Source organism: Lynx canadensis, chromosome A2 (assembly GCF_007474595.2).
Source record: "Lynx canadensis isolate LIC74 chromosome A2, mLynCan4.pri.v2, whole genome shotgun sequence".
Lineage (NCBI taxonomy): Eukaryota > Metazoa > Chordata > Mammalia > Carnivora > Felidae > Lynx > Lynx canadensis.
This window is the reverse complement of record NC_044304.2, coordinates 144,531,928-144,544,123: the sequence shown is the minus strand read 5'-3', so window position 1 is coordinate 144,544,123 and position 12,196 is coordinate 144,531,928. Positions and strand designations below refer to the sequence as shown.

Here is a 12,196-nt window from a genome sequence, read left to right as displayed (position 1 = left end):
GCTGGCACCTTGATCTTGAAGCTCCAGCCTCCAGAACTGTGAGAAGTAAATTTCTGTTGTTTACAAGCCACCCAGCCTCAGGTATTCGGTTCTAGCAGGCCCACATGCACTAAGACAGGCAACGTTTTTTTGTTTGCCTTTTAATGTTTATTTTTGAGGGAGAGACAGAGTGCGAGTGGGGGAAGGGCAGAGAGACAAAGAGAGGGAGACACAGAATCCGAAGCAGGCTCCAGGCTTTGAGCTGTCAGCGCAGAGCTTGACCCGGGGCTTGAACTCATGAACTGTGAGATCATGACCTGAACCAAAGTCAGACGCTCAACCGACTGAGCCACCCAGGTGACCCTGGCAATGTTAACTTTATATTTATTTCTTCTCTTTTCATTTCCTTCCTTCCTTCCTCCCTTCCTTCCTCCCTTCCTTCCTTCCTCTGCTCCCCTCTTTCCTCCCCCCTCCCTCCCCCTTCCCCTTCCCTTCCCTTCCTTATTAATCTTGTAATTCTTCCATTTAGTAGATTCCTTTTCCTGTCCTCGCTTTCTTTCCCATGTCAAACTTTCCCCAAGTGGATTTCCTTTCTCCTCAGGAACCCTCTCTCCTTTTCTCCCTTGGGCTCCTAGGGACGGTTCTCTGAGTTCTGGCGTGTGGTTCCTACACCTCTCTGCAGTCTGGCTTCACAGTTCTCCCAGCATCCAAATCTATCTCCATTTGCTCTGTAGTTGCCTGATCTGTGTTGCTCCACAAGCAGCGCTGGAGACAAGGGTTCTGGTGCAGGAGGCGTATTTAGGAGGCGACGCTAGGAAGCAGGAGCAAGGAGCAGGGACAGTGGGGCCAGGAAAGGGGAAAAGCCAATCAGGAATGCCCCTTGGATGTGACTGGTGTGTGCACCCAGGCCCCAGTCCTACAGATTGCCCCTTAAAATTGCCCCTCCGGAGGGTAGGAGGCTGGGGGATTCATCCACAGATCCCCATTCCTCACTGGTTGAGATTTGCTCCACTGGGACCTTCCCTCTCCCCCTCACCTTCTGGCTGCCCCATGGGGGCTGAGAGGGCTTCCTAAGGAGCCACAGGGAAGCCCTGTGCCCAGGCGTCCCTACCAAAGCTGTGACTATCTCAAGGAGGGCTGTCCGCGAAAGCAATTCTCACTCCTTTTGTTTCCTTGACTCATTAGTACCGATAACAACAACATGATTTTGTGACTGATTTTTGTACTTCACCCATGGGGCTAATAGCTTCCCAAATATTTTATCGTCCTATCCTCTGATGAAGGTGCTATATTATATTCCCATTGTACAGATGACAAACTGAGGCTAAGAGGGATTAAGTAACTGGCCTAAGGGTTAGGCACCCTCTGTGCTGGGAGCTGGGGTTGAGATGAGGGCTGGGCATGGAGGCTCCATCACCTTCTTTCCATCCTTGACTCACGCTACCATCTCAGGTCTGAGACAGTGCATTCCTGGGGAAGGACCCCAAAGAGCTGAGGGTGACAATGTACCAGTGAACTAATCAGTGACTCTGGGTAGTCAGACAGCACTAGACTCAGATCTTGATGGTAAAAGCCTGGAATGAACGACTCTAAATTCTTTGAGGGGAAACGGGGCGTCATGTTTTTGGTTGTATGCTGCTGTGCACGAATCTGAGATGGGGTTCTTCTGAAAGGTCCTGCTGGGTTGACCTGACTTCTTTCTCAGCAGACTCTGCAAAAGACCTGCCTTTGGAGGTTGGACATGGTCAGACGCTGCCAGCTGTTTGGGAGATGTGAGCTCAGCCTCGGTGGGGAGAGCAAGAGAATGCCCGAGGATGGGAAAGGTTCTGGAAGGATACTTGAAGAACATACCCTTCCACTCTGACCCTGGGAGTCACCTCACTGAGAAGGGAACGACATTTCCAGGCCTCGGCTCCGAGACCCCTGTTACTGCGGGCTGCCTTCCAGACCACTTCGGGGAGCTACTAAGGCTCGTGCCTACTCAGAAACAAGACATCTCAGACAGTCCCAGGTGGCCACCAAGGGGCAAACCCATTGTCCCCAAGCCCCTGCTACCCACCTCAGGCAGGCAGGGACTGGAGAGGTCATGGCATTGGTACCTTTCTAGGTCCTTGGGGATGAGTGCAGAGGAAAGTCTTGTAAGAGACCATGCTGGACTTCTAAGCAATGTGCGCCCCAAATCCTTCTATGTTTAAGTTGGTTTGCGTTGGGTTTCCATCACTTGCAGCTACAGGAGTCTTCACGGGTACAGAGGCCAGCCACTTCCCGAGTTGCCAAGTGACCCATTTAGGCTGTTCCCGCCTTATCCGATACCCCCCCGCCCCCCCGGCTGTGGTTTCTCCTCATTCCACAGCTCTGTCTCCCTTTCCTCCACCGCTTAAACGAGTACTCAGGAAAGGACTGGCCGCTGTCAACTATACTTTGAAATTGCCCATGGAAGTGATTATTGGATGGGCCAGCCCCCCACCCCCACCTCCAGTCCTCCCTGGGTTGGAACTGTCACGTTCTAACTGCACCGCAGAGACGATTGTGCTCTGCGCCCGGAACAAGAGGAGTCCTGTCTTTCCCAGGGTCGATGCACCTGCTTGGGTCTGCTGTTAGGCTGCACGTTGTTTGTTTGCTTACAGCTTTGTTGTTGTTGTCGTCGTTCTTTTTTGCTTAAAAAACAATTTGGCGCTTCTCAAGGCTGATTTGCAGACCCACAGAATGTGCTCATTTTGCCAGCTCTGTGCTTTGGGGGAATCCTTTAGCCTGAATAACTGGCGGCCGGCTGTGGCCAAGCCCGGGCAGAGCTGAACCCAGTGGGGGTTGGAGGCCAGCCAGGCCGTGGCCTGTCACCCACAATAGCTCTTCTAAAGCCCCTCCACAAAGGGTGACGCAGAACAAAGACCAGGGGGCAAAGTTAATTTATTTGGATTTTTTTTTTTAACAACCAAAAAAATTTTTGAAGTTACAAAAAAAAGACAATCATTTACATTCTAGAACTTTTACACTCTGAGAATAAGCCACAGTGCCCGGTTTTGGTGAATGAAAGGCTTAAAAGATCCCAGCCTGACTGGGTGGTAGTGATTATCTAGGTCGTATTCTCCAGAACGGGCCTTACTCTGTCCATCTCATGAATCGCTCTGCTCTGGAACTTTCAACTCTTAACCCTTTCGATATCAAACTTCTTTGCCCCAGAAGGCCTCTTCCATGTGTCCCTTTCCCTCTCGTCTGTCCTTTGTCTGCCTTTCTTTGTAACTGGCTGCACGTGCCTTCACCCTGGTGTCTCAGCGCCAACAAAACAGCCTCCACCCTCCAGGCAATTCACATCCCTCACCTCCTGCAAAGTTGCCTCCAGTCCTCTCTCCCAGCAATCACTCCTGGTCTCCCTTGCCCAGTGCCTATTTGTACCTCCGGGGAGCACTACCTGGCTGCAGGGACACTCTGGGGAGCCAGAGGACCTGAGCTCTAGTCTTGGCCCAGCTACCTATCAGCTGTTATGGTCTCAGGCATTTTCTCATTTTTAAACTGTCAGCCAAGCTGCTTCAAAGGGATGTGGCTACACGGTAATTAATGCTGCCGGGCCCTGAAAAGCAAAAATGCTACCAAGTGCAAGCAGGGTTAGCCAGTGGGCCCCTGAGGACTGCCACCCTCTGCCCAGCATTTCCCACCTGCCCAGGAGCTCACTCTTTCAGCAGCTTGGTTACCATGGTGAAAGGCCAGCCTTAGCGCTGCTGTGTAAAGTTTTTACCATCGGGAATGCAAGGTCCCTGAGGGCAAGACTGGATTTTAACGTTTACTTGGTGAGCTTCTCTAGCCCATAGCACCAATCAGGGCTGAGCGCGAAGTAGGTGCTCAGTCTGAACGTTGATAGCTTTGATTCGAATTTCCTTGGACAGATCCACCACCTGTCACGTGATGGCCTCCTAACAGTGGCAGGACGGTGGAAAACCCAAGCCTCCTTGTTCATTCATCCCACCAACCATGACCTCTAGTGGGAAAGGCGCTCCTGGCAGCCTGGCCCGGGAGTCCTGGCACTCAGCATTGCTGGCCCAAGTTTTGGGACCACCCGCTAAAGCCCACAGACCTTCCCACTGGAATAAAAATCCACACCAAATGGGTAGGAAATATGCGCGTGCTTTGGGTGAGCCAGTCTGATGAGAACCACAATTTGGCATGCAAATCCCAAGTAGGGGTACTGCCATGTAATAAATCCAGTGTGGGATCATCCCCAGACCATTCCAAGGGCCATTCCAAGGACCCCTGCTCTGGGGATCATGGTCTCCAGTGAGGGATCCTCACTCCCTGATAAGAAAGACCGCTCTCTCGCAATTGGAGAAGGCCAGAGCTCACAACTGTCCCAACAGACAGTCCCCAGCCTCCCTCCATAGGTGGCTGCCAAAACCCCACAACCCCCCCAAAGGAGTCATCTCCTTTGTTATTTTCCAGAAAACCACACTAAGTGGCTGCAGAGAAGAGAAAATGACTCCACCCCATCTGAAGAGCCCATCACACAAATGTAATTCAGAAAATACATTCTGATCCTTCCCCTTCCCACTAACACGTCCCCCCACCTCCAGGTGCACACATCTATATATCACACTTGACAAAATTCATCTTCTTTTTGGAAGAACCTGGTCCTTGGAGATCTGCTCAGGGCAATGCCATTGCGAACACTGTAATTTCACATCAGTCACGGTAGAAACAAAACCAGTTACCAAAGCACTAACTTGAGAGCCCTCAAGTCACATAGAAATGGGTTTGCCTTAGCCAGGCCCACCAGCGGGGCTGGAAGCAGCATCCCTAGCCCTGGCTGGCCCCAAAGAGCCTGGAAAAGCTGCTGTTTTGCTTCAGATCCATCCAGGATAAAACGCAGAATAAATCATGTGTTGCTTGGGAGTTTGCAGCTACGTGGATGTAACCGTCATGGTGTTCTCAGAATTCTCAGACAGAACCTCGCTTGATGGTCCAAAGGCTCAGCGGGTGCCTCCTGAAATCACCCCAGGTCACGCTGAAGCATGCGGTGAGAGGGAGGTGGCACAGGAAGGAAGGCTTTTGTGAGATCCTCAGGTCCGGTTCACTGCCGGGTGGGTCTCCCTTCCCGGTGAGCACGGAATCATGCATTCTATCTTTGGTTTCGTGCCTTGAAGGCTTATGCCTTTGGAAGAGTGGCTCAAAGGTGTGAGAGACTAATGGCCTGGGGCCTGGATAAAGGACACCCACACAGGCTCTCTGCTGAAGACACCTGGGAGCCATGGGTTCTCTCCTCGACTTTGGGACGAGAGGTCTTCCAGGCCTCAGCACCCAGGGCTGAGGTCCAGCCGCCAAAGCATGTCCTGTAGAGAAGCCTGCAGCCTGCTCAGGGCCACCACCTCCGTGGAGTAGAGTGAGGCTTCCAGGGCACCGCCCAGGCTCTCGAGGGTCTCCAGGCCCCTGACCCGGGGCAAGGGACAGTTCTTGGAGGAAGCCAGCAGGTGGAGAAGGTCCCGGAGGTTCTCTAGGTCATTAGATATTTGGACCACGTTTCTAGAAGGCAGACCGGTGAGGATCTGTTGGTAGATGGCCAATGTCTGGTCCATCTTGGACAAACTCAGGACAGGGTGGAGCCCAGGAATGAAGTCAAGACCAGCGACTCTCTGTTTGGAGGAGACAGACTGCCGTGCGAGAGGAAAAGGGAGAGCAGGGGCTCAGAGAAGTTGGTTCTGCAAGGCTCTCGGCCTTTCCCATGAATGTGGAGGTCCGCTCTCTTGGCTGCCTCCTCTCCCCTTCCTCACCGCCCTGGCCCAGGCCCTTGATTCTTGTGCCCCGGAGACTGCCAAGCTTCCAAGCTGATCTCCTGGACTTCTATCTTCCTGTCCTTCCCGAATCACCCTGCCCTCCCCTTCTAGATGGATCTTCGAAGATCGTTCCCTCCTCCAAATGACCTCTGCTGTAGAACCAGCCATGAGGCCCGATTCCTGCTTAGTTAAGTCTCTTCCCCAGGCACTGAGGTCCTCCCTAAGTGCCCCTTCCCTAGCCATCCTCACACCCTTCCACTCCCAGAGGACTCCTCCTTCCCAGTCAGGTCCTCCAAGGCCTCTGGCCCCTCAGGGATCAAGGCTGGCCCCGCCTCACTCCTCTGCTCCAATAACGCTGGATACCAGGAGGGGGTGGCCTGCAGCCCTCACTTTCTGCGCCACCCAAGCTGGGACACTCTGGATCTACCCCGTGTGGCCTTGTCGGATAGCTACCGTGAAAGCAGGGACACTCACACGCTGCTCTCCATAAAATGCCCAAGACTCTGGTTCTGAGCTGTCCGAGGCCACTGTCAGACACGTATGGTGTCCAGGAGATGTGGAAGTCTCTAGATTGCCCCATGCTGGGTGAGCAAGCAGGCTTTTAAGACTGGGGGCTGCCAAACCCACAACGAAAAACCTTTAAAGAAGGCACACTGTGGTCTGGTTCTATGAGAGGGTTTATCTAGTTGCTTTATCTAATTTAATCTCATAACAACCCTGTGAGGACTGTACTAGCTAGCTGATGAAACCAAGCCTTAAAGACATGGAGGAACTAGCTTAAGGTTTTACAGATAGAGAGCCAAAGTGTGGAGATTCACATTTAGTCTTCCTAATTCCAAATACAGCCCGCATGTAGGAAGCGGCTGTTCGTGAGGTAGGGAGGAGTCAAGGCCACCATGGCCCCTACACGTGGCTGCACAGGCTTCAGCTGACATCTGAGGTCCTGGTTCCCCCATGGGCAAACCTGTTGTCTTCCCAGGCTCTCCCTACCGTGTGTGAAATGTCATTGATCCTGGTGACAATCGTCTTGATGAGGGTTTTGGTGTCATCCTGGACTTTTCGGATTGGCACAGCTTCAACATAGGATAGATAGGGCCAAAGCCACAGGAATCGGCACAAGGGTCCACAAAGCATTTTCCTTCCTGGTATGTACGTGTCGGGCCTGCAAACAGAAGGAACCACACGTAGCAAGTCGCCGGTGATCTCAGAAAACACCCATATGCCCTGTGACCAACCATATTTTCAGACGTGGATAAAAAGGAGACTTGCTTTGTGCCATAGTGATCATCTCCTCAGAGTCAAAGACAATTCATTATCTAGAAGTACATTAATGAAATGCATTTCCTTGGGGAGGCAAGACCTGACCAACTCTGTGATGCGGTATGGGATAGATCACAGAGCAGTAAGCCAGGGCCTGAGCAAATGGACGTGGTGGTGACGATTCAACTTTATTGCATGCTGCGAGGAAAAGAACCAGCTTTTATGGTCTGGTCTGAATCCAGCCATTTAATAGCTGCATGACTTTAAGCACATCACATAACCACGAAAACCTCCACCTCCATCTCCTGCAATATACCTACCTCGAGGCTTTTATGAGGATCAAATTAGATAATGCATGTGCAAGAGCTTTAAAGGTGTTGTGAAATGTACTCTATTACTACCCTTATTACTAGAGATTACGTTACTTGTCCTCTCCATTACTCTCCCACAGCGGCCTGCTGATATCTCTGTGATGGCATTTCTCACTGGCTTTATAACTTCCTTTCTCTCCCGCTGGGAGCCTGAACCCACCCGGCACTGGTGGAAGGTCTTCAAATGTGTCGGATACAGCACCGAGCACCAAGGATACAGTGGTGAATAATAGATGTTCTCTACTCTCAGGAGGCTTATGCTTTAATAGGAGAGATAAACAGGGAAGCAGTCCATTCCAATACAGGCAGAACAAACTGTACAAGAAGGACAAGTGCAAGATATCACAGGAGTACAAAGGGAGCTCCCTGGAAGAGGTGTCACCTGAGCTGGGTATCAAAGACCAAGCGGCTGTCAGTAAGAGTGGACAGTGGTGGGCACAGTGGCCAGAAAACAGCTGGTGGAGGCAGGAGAGACTATCTAACATGTTCGTCCAGAATGTTTGACACTTTCAAAGTCATGGAACAATGAATTCTAATATTAATAATATGCAGATCCTTGAATAAGCAGCAGTTTTAAGGAGACACGAAAGACAAAAGGTAATAAAGTGAAATGTATGCGAGCCTGTGATCCATGCTAAGTATGTGTGCATGAGCCTGAAATGATAATCAAATGTAAGTAAATATTAGCATGAAGGTGCTGGAGATGGCCAAAAGTTAATCTCTGCTTTTTATGTTCTGCCTCATCTGGGTATTGATAAAAATAGACTGTACATTTTCTGTCCACAGGTGGCAATATTAGTATAATTCGTATGCTGGCAATATAATAGAAAAAAGTGGCTGTTTATATATTCTTTCTTATAATGCTTGATCAAAGGTATGCTTTTCATCTGAATTTCATAGACGTGGGAAAACGAAGGTCGAGAAGATGTGTTAACTTGCCCAAAGTCAAACAGGTAAGCGACAGAGTCAGGGTTCTGCTTAACGCAGAAAGCCTGGGGTGCCTTCCCCCCATGCTAAGGTTTCTCCAGCCTTTAAAGAGAGCCCCAAATTACAAACCACCCCAATGTTCAACCCAGGCACCTCCAGAGACCATGGCCCTTGGAACAAATACCCGGCTCTAGGATGAAGCTATGAGACTGTGCCACCAAATCAACTTCAAATATGAAAAATACTAGGTAATTCAGGAGGGGGCCCTTCAGGCGTTTTTGTGCTTGTTCCTTTCTTAAGAAGTTGACACCCCCTCTATTACCTACTGATTACCTGAGTAAACACTTGCGCCAAATGTTTGTGGAAGGGAGTTCACTGGCGCTAACCCCCAACAGGGTTCCACGAAATCCTAATAAAGTTGGAGAGAATAGTGGTCAGGCCCCGAGGGTTCAGCAGCAGCTCTGCCCTTTTTAGCTATGAGTCTCTAGGCAAATACTTAACTTCCCTACAGCATCCCATTCTCATTAGTAAAACGGAATAATACCCACTGGCTCAAAAGAGTAAATGAGATGAACCTGTCAAGCCCCTGCATATTGTGTGTGTATGTGCTGAAGGGTGGGTGGGGGGTAGGAAAGGTCAGCATTTTCTTGGAATTGCGTGATTACTGGGCAGGGCTTAAAACACTGGGGCAACACTACCTGTAACCAACGCTGAATCTAGCATTTTCCTCGCCTTGGGTCATCTCAACAGGTTGCCTGGTATTTCGGGCGTTTCCCCTGCGGCACAAGATTGAGCGGTACCCTTTGCTAGGATTCTTGCGTTAATGACACCCTCCTTCCCAAGAGAATTTATTGCCAGATTAACTCTGGTCATAGTCGCTCTCACATAATGGCCACCCTGTAACACCTGAATGGGAAAACAGTTTTACAAGCCCCTCTCTCACCACTGATAACATGCTTCGGTGGATGCAGAAAATACATTGTAGTTCCTTGAATTGAGAAGCTGAGGCTCAATCTGCCTGAGAGGCCAGATTTAGAGGAGCTCCACAGAGAACTCATAACAAGCCCGTCTGGGATCAAAGTGGTGGAGAGAACGTGGCCACCAGTATACACAACGCACGTGCTCACACACATAACACACATCATGGGCGCGTACACAAACATGAACAGACCGAACCCTTTAGTAGAGACTGCTAGTTGTCTCCAATATCTATTCTTCCATTCTTTCCAAGTAATTATATCCAAGTTTAGATGAGGATGTGGCCATCCAGAATAAATACAACATTTCTCAGCTTCTCCCAACTAGATTTGGCCACGCCACTAAAGTCTGGCCAATCAGGGGTGCCCGGGTGGCTCAGTCCGTTAAGCGTCCGACTTTGGCTCAGGTCATGATCTCGTGGTTCGTGAGTTCGAGCCCCAAGGGGGGCTCTGTGCTGACAGTTCGGAGCCTGGAGCCTGCTTTGGATTCTGTGTCTCCCTCCCTCTCTGTTCCTCCCCCGCTTGCACTCTGTCTCTGGCTCTCTCAAAAATAAAGATTAAAAAAAAAAAAAAAAAGTCTGGACAATTAAATTTCAGCAGAGGTACTCTGTGGCAGCTCTCGGGTTATGTGCCTTTGCCTCTTCTTTTCTCATCCCTTCCTCCATCCCATGCCTGGATTGTGGATATAGCAGCCGGCATTCTGACGCCATCTTGGATCATGAGGACGAGGGCCTCACCTTATGAATGATGGAGTAGGGAGCTGGAACCCGTTCCCTGAGGACTTTGTGGGGCCAAGGTGACATACTGGCCTCAGACTGCCCATCCCCGGACTTGTGTGTGTGAGAGAGACATAACCTCTGTCTTGTTTAAGCCGCTATGGGTCTCTGCTAAATGCAGCCAAATTTAATGCTAGTTAATTTATACACCTGGATGTGGGCATCAGAAAAGAGTGGATATCAAGTCTTCCTGGGTTCACCTGAGTGTCAATACCTGAGTGGGGTCTGGCTGTGGTCCAAGAAGGTGGTACAGGTGGCTGGTGAGAGCACAGTTTGGGACTGGACAGGGCAGGATAATTTAAGACGGCGACTATAACTTCACTGAGCCCAGCACCTTATACATAATAATTACTCAACGGACAGCTGACAGTTGACAGTTAACATGTATTAATCGTCCACTGTGGACCAGGTACGAAGACAAAAAAGACATGCATGAAGCCACAGGAAGTCAGGAATCAGGACTAGTGAGGGACCGGCTGAAGACTCCTGGTCTTTCCGGAAGCCCAGTGAATATACCGCAGTATTTCATGTGGTTAAACATTAACATGAATTATTTGTTAGAGATAAAAGTGAAGAACAAAACTGTGCTCTTGAACAACCGGCTTACATAATTAGCTACAACGCAAGGAGGAATGTTTAAACAGATAGTACGCCTTGGGTAACTGAGGGGAGGGAGTCGCGTGTACAAGGATGGGCTGTGAAGTTCAGCAGAACTCTGCTTGAGTGGGTGTACAGGACCGTGGTTAAGTTTGCCAAACTCTCTCAGACCCATTTCTCTTAGCTGTAAAATGGGGATGATACAAATCGTAATTCCCACTTGAGGTCGTTCGGCGGACGACATGAAGTAACGTAGGTAAAGTGCTAGCTCTTTGCCTGGCATATGGTCAGCACGTTAGCTGTTGTCACCAGCTAAGAGATCAAGGAGGCATCTTGGAGGAGGTGGCATTTGATAAGGGCCGTAAGAGTGAGGAGGAACTGGGTTCGTGAAGGTGGAGGAGAGGAGCAGCCCGGCCGAGGACTCAGAGGCTGAAGAACACTTATGAGCTGAGGACACGGGGGCTCACAGCCCGCACGGGAGGTGCAAAGGGCCAGGAGGTGGGGAGGGCTTGGGCACCGAGTGCCGCGTAGGGAGGCTAGGCTTCTTTTGCAGAAGTGAGGGGCTCTGACTGTCCCCAGGCTAATGCTTTCAGCCCAGATGACATGAAGGATGGAGGTGGAAATTGGCAAAGGCAGCAGGAGGGAGGTGCGACGTTGCCGATTTGCTCGTTGCGACTGGTGGGACCTCAGGGGGACCCATCCAGCTGACAGTTCGGGTTGGGAGTCACAATCAGATGGACGGGGCCGCAGATGGAGACCCAGGAGTGCCCAGCTGGAGAGAGCTGAGGTGAGAGGAATGGGGAGGAGAAAGGCGGATGTCAGCCAGCTGCCTGGGCTGCAAAACCTTTTCCCTCTAGAAGTTTCCAAAACGGTTTTGAACAGTTAGGAGCTGTCATTTTCTGCTAGTTAAAAGATGAATGCCGCTGAAATGTTGATACAACATCCTGTCTCTTTATTCTCTCTGACCGTTATTCAAGCAGAGCCTGTGGAGGAAATGGGTACCATTGGGGGAGGCATGGTCAGTGGCCTCCCTCCACTCTGCTGGCTCCCCACCCCGTACTTTCTCTGCTCATCCTCTGGGCCTCCTGGTCACTAGTTTTTGCCTCCTGCTGCCTTCCCTCTCCTTTAATTAAGACCCTGACACTCCCTGTCATCTCTACTGGCATCCCCTGTCATGGGTGCATCGGAGAAGAAAAGACAGAAGCCAGAAAATGGAGCCTCCCAGGGCAGCACTAGATAAGGGAATGTCATCACAGAAACAGTTCCAAGGCCAGCAGGAGAGGCTCATATAACCACACCTCCGGTCCCCCCACAATTTCCCGCTCTCCGAGTTCAGCCAGGTCCTGAGTGCTGGCCCCACATGTATTCATCCTTAGCGGACTCCTCCCAGCCCTGCTCTACGTCTATGCAGGTGCCACCCACCCCCCCCCCACTTCTGCCTTCTCCTCCTAGACAAGCTCACCTCCCATTTCCCCAAGAAGCTGATGGCCTCCACGTGTGACCTCCTTCACCTTCCCTCTGGTCCTAGAGGATGAGGCAGACATGTGGGG

The 12,196-nt window shown here is 50.8% G+C and overlaps 1 protein-coding gene across 1 annotated transcript; it reads right to left on the bottom strand.

Moving 5' to 3' along the window:
• Positions 1 to 5,183: 5,183 nt before the first annotated feature.
• On the bottom strand, positions 5,184 to 7,275 carry LOC115509150 (leptin). The gene is made up of 2 exons (XM_030308371.1): positions 6,729 to 7,275; positions 5,184 to 5,615 (listed from the first exon to the last, which is right to left on the bottom strand). Exons 1-2 carry the CDS (start codon positions 6,870 to 6,872, stop codon positions 5,259 to 5,261), a joined length of 501 nt encoding a protein of 166 aa, XP_030164231.1. The 5' UTR covers positions 6,873 to 7,275; the 3' UTR covers positions 5,184 to 5,258.
• Positions 7,276 to 12,196: the final 4,921 nt, after the last annotated feature.